This window comes from Perca fluviatilis, chromosome 18 (genome assembly GCF_010015445.1).
Source record: "Perca fluviatilis chromosome 18, GENO_Pfluv_1.0, whole genome shotgun sequence".
Lineage (NCBI taxonomy): Eukaryota > Metazoa > Chordata > Actinopteri > Perciformes > Percidae > Perca > Perca fluviatilis.
The window spans coordinates 1,942,735-1,951,208 of record NC_053129.1 but is presented as its reverse complement, the minus strand read 5'-3'; the positions used below and the strand labels follow the sequence as shown (position 1 = coordinate 1,951,208).

The following is an 8,474-nucleotide window of genomic DNA, read 5'->3' as shown; positions in this document are numbered from 1 at the left end:
TCATCAGGAAAATATAAAAGTACTCAATGCAGACAAATGCTCCCCTAGTAGAAAGAGTAAAGGATCCAACCAGCTGTGTGTTTAATGGTCTAATCATCTCAGCTGGACTTGTAGGCCGTTATATTGTCGGCTAGTTTACTTTAAAAACATCAGATTTTATAAACTACGTGTGTTTTGTGTGCAGTAATCTTAATGTGTAAAGTAACTAGTAACTAAAGCTGTAACAGATGAATGTAGTGGAGTAAAAAGTACAATATTTCACTTTGAAATGTAGCGGAGTAGAAGTAGAAAGTGGCTAGTTTGGCTATCAGCAGACCAAGCTCAATCTTTTAAGATTGAACATTAGTCTGGGGAGTCTGCTCTGTAGTTTCTACTGCACAAGAGGCGGGATCGACGGACATAGTTCAAATGACTCTGTACGCAATTGGATAGTCCTTCAACCAATCAGACCAACGATCCGGGTGACATAGCAGCGACAGTTTGGTTGGAGTTTGTAACATTCCAAAATCCTAATTTTGACTTAAATATTTTCAAGTGTTTCCCCTTTATTATATAGTGACAGTGGATAGACAGGAAAGGTGGGAGAGAGATGGGGGATGACGCGCAGAAAAGGGCCGCAGGTCGGACTCGAACCCGGGCCGCTGCAAAGGACTCAGCCTACATGGGGACGCTCTTGCTGGGTGAGCTAGAGGCCGCCCTATTGGTTCCAAATATCTGTTATCGGTTTCATCAACTAGTAATAATCGGTATCAGCCTTGAAAAACCAGTATGGGTCGATCCCTGCTGTTTATAGCTGCAGATGAATGTGGTTTCAGAAAGACGTATCGCTGTAATGGCCGGGTGTCCACACACTTTTGGCCATATAGTGCAGGATACAGTTAAGCTTTTATCCAACCACTTTTACATTTCTCATTGTCCCGTTTTGAAACGAAATGTTTCTACCCTGGAGTTTTCAACGAGCTGCTGCAGTACAAATGTCATTAATCCACTTAACAGTCCAGTCAATCAAAATTACACTGTACTGCAGAGGTGTTCAACAGGGGGTCAGGGGCCCCTAGGGAGGGTCCTCAGTGCAACTGCAGGGGGGGCACCAAATTATTGTTAATTTCTTTAGGTCTTTTCAGTACAGAGAAATACTTTGGCCATCTAGAACGCCAGGCAGGTGCGTCGGAGAGGATAAGTTGGTCAAAAGTTGGCAAAGAAACTCCTGCATGCTGTCCAGCTTGCAAAAAATAATTGTAATAGTAGGCAACGTTTGGGTGCTAGACCATCATCTGGCAACATGAATAAGGGGAGTTCCTTTGCAACTTTTTGAATTATTTTCAAAAATTAAAATGTCTTAACAAGAATCCAACATATTATTAGCAAACATTAATCAGCCTATTTGGGAAAAAAAGACATTTATGATAGGCTTATGGGTAAGGTAGATCCAGTTAATAATCCTAAGGATTCACTGTCACATGGGTGTTACCAATAATTCTCTTTATAGCTTTAGTTTCTATGCACTAAAAAGGTATGTATAAAGGCTTTATGCATTTATACAGGCCCAGTTTAATATGCAACTTAATTTTATAAAATATGTAGTATGGGGTCCCCAGATAAGGGGTCCTTGGCTTTAAGAAACGTTGAAGACCCCTGGCCTACAGTGTGGAATACACAAATAACGACAGATGGAGCCTCGAATTTTATTCACATTTATTTTTGCTTTTAGTGTGCTCACAGAAAATTTAGAACACCTTAAGCAGAGGAGTTTAATAGCAATTTTTTTGTAAGCAAAGTTACATTCCATCTCTAAGTCAAACTGGTCAAAGCTTCTCCAGTATTTACAAAAAGAGAGAGAGAGAGAGAGAGAGAGAGAGAGAGAGACAAGATGCTACACAAACATTTGCATCTGATAGATTCCTTACATTTTTGTCAAAGACCACTGGGGAAAAAAGCATTTGCCTGCTGTAATCAAAAAAACATACCACAGTATATAAACAGTTAACCATTCCACTTATCACAGCTTGGTTTGGAGTTCAAAATTGCTTAAGAAGGTTTTTCCGGGATGACTTTTTTTTTGTGCGCTGCGTGTTATCTTACAAATCTGAGCGGGTGGGAAATAAAAAAAAAAAAAGAGCTGCAAACGTCATGTGCTTCTTGAGATCAAGATTTCATTTTGTACAATAATCACAGTTAAAAACACCCTGCCTATACATACTTACATTTGTATTAAGGTCATAAAACCAACAATAAACAATAAAGCCTATACAACTCGTATGTCTACTGAATCACCGACTGGTACAGCTAATGAGAAGTGAAAAGCTTTTCTAAAGAACCTAACTCTGGGATCTCTTGTCGTCCTAAAAATCGTAAAAATGACTTAGTGTTGTGAACCGCATGGCGTATAGCGATCGTTGGTCTCGTAGGTTTACTTTCTGACTATTCTTTTTCATAATAGTCCATGGCACATCCAGCCCCAACCCCCCTTCATTTACAGCTCAACCCCCCCGCCTCTCCCCCCGTCTCCTTCATACCATGGGCATGTCCATACCATTTTGTTTACATTTTGTATAAAAATTCAAAAGGAAAAAAAACTTTTTTTAATACTGATGAAAAAATATATGGCAGAGTGTGGATGTATTTAATCGGTTGTACATATTGAAGCCACCCACCTCCCCCAGCCCGTTGGAATGCAAGTAACAATGGACCGAGATGGGTTTTGTGTAAGGGGGGGAATGGAAACCGAAAATTAAAAAAAAAACTAAAGAAAAAGAAAAAGCTTTAAAATATCCCTGGTTGTAGACAAGTTCTTCAAAGCCAGGATCAGCCCGGCGTCACTCCAACATACAAACAGGGAAATGTTCTTTGATTATCTTCTTTTCTTTTTTTTGCCCCCTCTCCAAATTCCTTTTGCGGGGTTATTCGGCCGAAGCCGCCGGAGCCTCGGCCGACGCCGCAGCTTCCTGCGAGGCCGGGGCGGCCTCCTCTGTTTTGGGCGCCTCCTCGGCCGGCTTCTCCTCCGCCTTTGGCTCTTCTGCCTTTGGCTCCTCGGCGGGCGCCGCCTCCTTGGCCTCCTCGGCGGGTTTCTCTGCGGGTGCCGCAGCTGCCTCTGGCTCGGCCTCTACCTGGTCCTTGGCGGGCTCGGCGGCGGGCGCGGCCTCCCCCTCGGCGGCGGGCTTGGCCTCCTCGCTCGCAGCCTCGGCTCCCTCTGCGCTCTCGGCCTTGGCCTCCTCTGTGGGTGCTGCCGCCGCCGCCGCCTCCTCCTCGTTCTCCGCTCCCTCGCCCGTCTCCTTTTTGGTCTTCTTGAAAGAGAAGCCGCTGAGCTTGAACGACTTCTTGAAGGAGAAGCGCTTCTTCTTCTTCTTGGGGGTTTCGTTGCTGGCGGAAGGCGTGGCGCCGTCCTCCGTCTTCGCCACCGCCTCCTCTCCCTCGGCAGGAGCAGGGGACGCCGCCTCTACCGCCTCCCCATCCGCAGCCTCCTTCTCGGCGGGGGCCGCCTCGGCCGGTTTGGCCTCCTCCTTGGGGCTCTCCTCGGCCGCGGCGCTGCCGTTGGCCTGCACCTCCTCTTTGCCGTTTTCGGCGGCCGCAGGAGACGCATCCCCGTTCACTTTGACATGGCCGTTCTCCTAAAGAGAGAAACAGTGGGTGTTAATAATGCCATGCAATAGAGCTGGCATGGTTTCAAGACTCAAGCCATACACCGGGGTGCAGCAGACACCATCCAATCAGCCGGGACAAAAGCACACTCACCTCAGCCTTCTACTTTCAAACTTTTAGAGACTTCACTTGGAAATAATCTAGGCTATGGAAAGTAACAATCATGCACTGGAGATCTTCAACAGGGGGGTCTGGGACCCAAAGGGGGGTGGGGGGGGGGGTCCTCAGAGTCACTGCAGGGGGGCCTCCAAATTACTGTTAATTCTTTTTCAAATTTTTTTTTAAATGTCTTAACATGAATCCAACATATTAGAAAATATAAATCCCCACTGCTGATAGGCTGACTGGCCCATAGGTCAGGTGATTCACACACATTCACTTAATCCCAAGGATTCACTGTAAAAGCATGCCAACAATTATTATTTTAATAGCTTGGTATTCTATGCAACAACAAAAAAAAAAGTCTGTATAAAGGCTTTAGGCCGCCCTACACGTTATTGTAGGCCGAGTTTAATATGCAACTTCATTCTACACAATATATGTAGTAGGGGGCCCCTGCTCCGTGCTTGGTTTAAACAGCGTTGAAGACCCCTGCACTAGACTACACGTCCTGGATTCTATTCATATTCAGAGAGAGAGAGAGAGAGAGAGAGAGAGAGAGAGAAAAAAAAAAAAAAAAAAAAAAATCGCAGTGCCTCAACCGGATCGCAAGGGGTCGGTGCCGGGTCGCTGCAACAGCAGAGCAGCTGCTCATTAAAACAGCAGATGCTCATTAGTCCTGCAGATCACGGAGAGCACAGTTCAGATACATCTCCTAAGAAAGTAGAACCTCTAAAACGGGGGGGTAGGTTCTGAATTGCGTATTATTTTCCAAAAATTCGAACTGTAAAAAAGGAGCGACGGAGAACAGCAGCGGCAGCCTGCCTGTCTCTCTCTCTCCCCCCCTCTCTCTCTCTCTCCGGGGGCGCCGCTGGCTCCGAGCCGCTGGCTCCCCTCCGGAGTGATAGCAGGCTGCCATCTCCACTTTCTATTCGAGCATATGGAACAAAAGGAGTGGCGCTCCAAGCGCACACACAGCCTTTTGTCGGTGTCGTGCATGTTGTCTTATTCAGAAACTCTCCCCCCCCCTCCCCCAAATTACGATCGAGAGGCGACTTCCATTATTATCCTGAATATGATTTTCTGGAGTGCATTTTACCAATCAGCTATTTAACACGCGATTTCATTCAAATCCTACAATGCAATTATTTTTTTTTTTAAATCAACAAAGAATCCAATCAAAGTGGCTTCCTCTTCTAAAATAAACGCGTATTTCTTTCAATATCCGCTCAACATACAGTTTACATGAAACAATGGGGATATATCAAATGCTCAACTGTTGCTCGTGAACTATAACCGAATTAGATTTTTTCTTTTTTTTTTAAACCAACGTGTTTCCATTTAGTTTCAACTCGCATCGCGGATCTCCATTCAATCTATCCACAATTACGCACGGGTTGCGCCGGCAGAGCGGCCACATTCTCCCCCCGGACGGACAGACGGATGGATGGAAGAGCTGGGTGATAAAATATCATTTACCTGTCCGTTGGTCTTGGTGGGTGAAGCAGCAGCCTCTCCGGGCTTCTCCGCCGCGGTTTCAGCCTTTCCAGGTGTCTTGGACAATTGCGCTCCCATGCTTTTTTTTTCGCTCCAACAAAGAAACTCAACCGATTCCACAAGAGAAAAACACCCGAACAAAGACTCACAAGCCTCTTTGTTGAAACGCAAAGCTCTTCGCTGATGTCTCCCTCTGTCTGCACAGAGGAAAAAAAAAAAGTTCACAGGGGGGAAAAGCAAAGTCCAGTTAGAGGTTTTTTTTTTTCTTTTCAAATAATAGCAGGAAAAAGCTGACAGGTAGGGAGAAGTAATAAAATCCCAGATTGGTGGCCGTGTCGCTGTAGACAGGCTGCAAAATGGAGAAATTCCCCTTGTTGCTAATAAGATGCGGAGTCCAACGCCCAAGTGAAGAGATGAATGGGCGCTCCGAGCGATGACGGCACCGCACTCGGATTCAGCCAATCACGGGCGCTGCTCGGAGCGTGGGCGGGGTTTTGGAAAGGGAGTGAACAATAGATTGTAGCGCTGCGTTCATGGTAAGCTGGGATAATACGTTTAAAAAATAAATTACAAAAAGGCAACATTGAACTAAATCACTGGAATGTCATCTTACCAAACCACGTGTTCATTTTGTTTTGCATTTAAATAAAAAAATACCCAACCACAATGATCAAATAGGAAATATAACTTATCACAAGTCTTCCTGGAGATGTATAGCTATATCTATGGATGTATAGCAAAGATATGGATCTTGTGCGCCACAAGCTCAAATCAACATTTTAACACATTTTCCAGGACTTGATGGGCTCTGATATGAAAATGCATCAATCAAAATATGTTTGTTTTTATTATTAAAATTAGATATATAGTTTTATACAGTGGTGGACTGTAACTACATACATTTACTCCAGTACTACTTACGTAAAGTAATGCCACTTTCTGCTTCTACTCTGCTACATTTCAGAGAGAAATGTTTGCACGACTACAACAACTTTTGAACGTACACACGTTCCACCAAAACAAGTTCCTTCCCGAGGTTATTTAGCAGAGGCACCGTGGCTTAGCACCGCCCAAAAAGATTGAGATTGGTTTAAAGAAATGCCAGTAAACCAGAGTACATTTTTCTCCCATCCCAGAATGCTGTGTGGACTAGCCAGACCCTCCTCCGCAGCGCTGTAGAGGAAGGTCTGGCCATGCGAGACTACACGCAATCAAACCAATGCGGTGCGAACACGGCAGGTTGCTGTTCATATTTGGGAACACAAATGGCCTGTGTGGTGAAATCTTTCATTTTGCGTTTTGACATCAAAAAGCAGCATTCCATTAGATCATTTTGAATTTTTCATCTGAAAGTTGTCACGATCCTTACTCCCAGTCGGAGCTTGTACATACAATTTTTTTCATTGGCCTTGAATGCATCACCGGCGATTGTAGCATGAACTTGTTGTTCATATTTTGAAATAAAAAATGTGCACTCATCAGGATTTTTCAATGTATTTGAATGCTTTCTTATTCTCAAATAGAATGAACGTTCTATTTACCCAGTTGTACCTGGATAACCTGATGATGACACAATCCCTTGTACTAACGCTCCTCTAACCATTCACCTGGGCATGTTTTCCATCATCTTCCTGTACTTTTTCCAAGTATCACTTACATTAAGATGATCATTAAAATCATTAAAACTTTACAAAAACAAACTGAAGAAAGATTTAAAAAGAATAATAATTGGAAACCTCTTCAGTTTCTATTAAAAACGACCACAACCTCTTTCTTAACTGTGTCTGTGTGTCTGTGTTTGTGTGTGTGTGTGTGTGTGCGCGCTTATATCCATGAGAACGGAGGGATATGGTTAATAGTATAATAGTGAGACCTGCTGTATGCCAATGACCCATGATTTTATGTCTTTTATGTCTCTGTAAATTATTCCCTTCAAGTGGACTTAAATACATTTTAAAAGTGTGTGTGTGTGTGTGTGTGTGTGTGGAGGGGGGGGGGGTGGGGGTAGAGGGGGGGGGGAGCGTGCCCGGTGCAGTCGTGTTGACGACGATGTGATGTTTCCCCATGGGGAAGGTTGGGAGTGTTCAAACAGGACCCTCAGCATACATTTGCAATGCAAATCCGTCCCACAGGCGGAGTCAACTGTCCTCGGCAGAGAGAGGGACAGCACAGACTGAGCCGGGCTTCCCCGACTAGTTTCAGTGCAATGCAAAACAGCAGCGCTAAGCCACTCTCTCCCAGGGATGCAAACTACAACACTTCTGATTCCGTTTGTGTTAATGCCCTGCGTATGTGTCCATCTACAATATGTGTCCCGCTGGAGGGTCCATTAACAGGACACCAGAATTCTACTCGCATGCTTGTATGGGGTGGACAAAATAACTAAAATCCCTGATAATACTACAAACCGTGGCTTTAAAACTTAAAAAAAATAAAGGTTGACCAAAAACCACAACACTCACCCCCCCAAAAAAGCACTTTTTCGGTGCTTTCAACCACATCTCAGGGTCTTCGTCCGACTTATGCCTACGGTGGACTAGAAGACTTTGAACAGATTTTGAAAAGACTGCAGTCTGACACCGTCTGAAGACAATCATCTCACATCTAATATTACAGACTGTCATCATATGTAAAGACTGGGGATCTTACAGGGTCACACGTTGCAAGACTACAACTAGATTGTTGTTGAGAAATGTAACCAAGCTAGCTAGCTACCGCTAGCGTTAGCTGGTAACCTAAGGGAAAGTCTGCAGATGTTCTGTTCTGCCGTTCATGTAGATGAACTTCTCCAGTACCCAGAGGTCTGTGTTTATCTGCCGGTAAAACTCCCGTTAGATGACTTGCTTCAGAAGGGTTGAAAATCGGAAACTTTCCCTCTTTAGCGTTTAGCTTAGCGCGGCGCCATAGAAACCATAAACAACACTGGCTCTAGCCCAAGGGGATAAGTGTCTCTCCACAACGCGTACATCCTATGGCGCCATTTTGATGCTAACAAGCCATCACCTGCTGTTAGCATCCCATTGACTCTCATTTATTTTTATGTCACTTTGACAGTGAATAACTTTACATCTGAAGCGTTTAAAGACTCTATTTGTCCATTGATTATTTCTAAAGAAACACGACAATGGATAAAAGGCTCCATTACCTTGTACCTCACGTTATCGGCTAACGATTGTGTCATAACCACGCAACTTATTGTCGCATAGTAGAGGAATTACCGTATAGTGGGCGATGATCAA

General features: G+C 44.4%; 1 protein-coding gene across 1 annotated transcript; it reads right to left on the bottom strand.

Moving 5' to 3' along the window:
* Positions 1-1,678: 1,678 nt before the first annotated feature.
* On the bottom strand, positions 1,679-5,651 carry marcksa (myristoylated alanine-rich protein kinase C substrate a). Its single transcript, XM_039782595.1, has 2 exons — positions 5,218-5,651; positions 1,679-3,608 (listed from the first exon to the last, which is right to left on the bottom strand). Exons 1-2 carry the CDS (start codon positions 5,311-5,313, stop codon positions 2,901-2,903), a joined length of 804 nt encoding a protein of 267 aa, XP_039638529.1. The 5' UTR covers positions 5,314-5,651; the 3' UTR covers positions 1,679-2,900.
* Between the last annotated feature and the right edge of the window lie 2,823 nt (positions 5,652-8,474).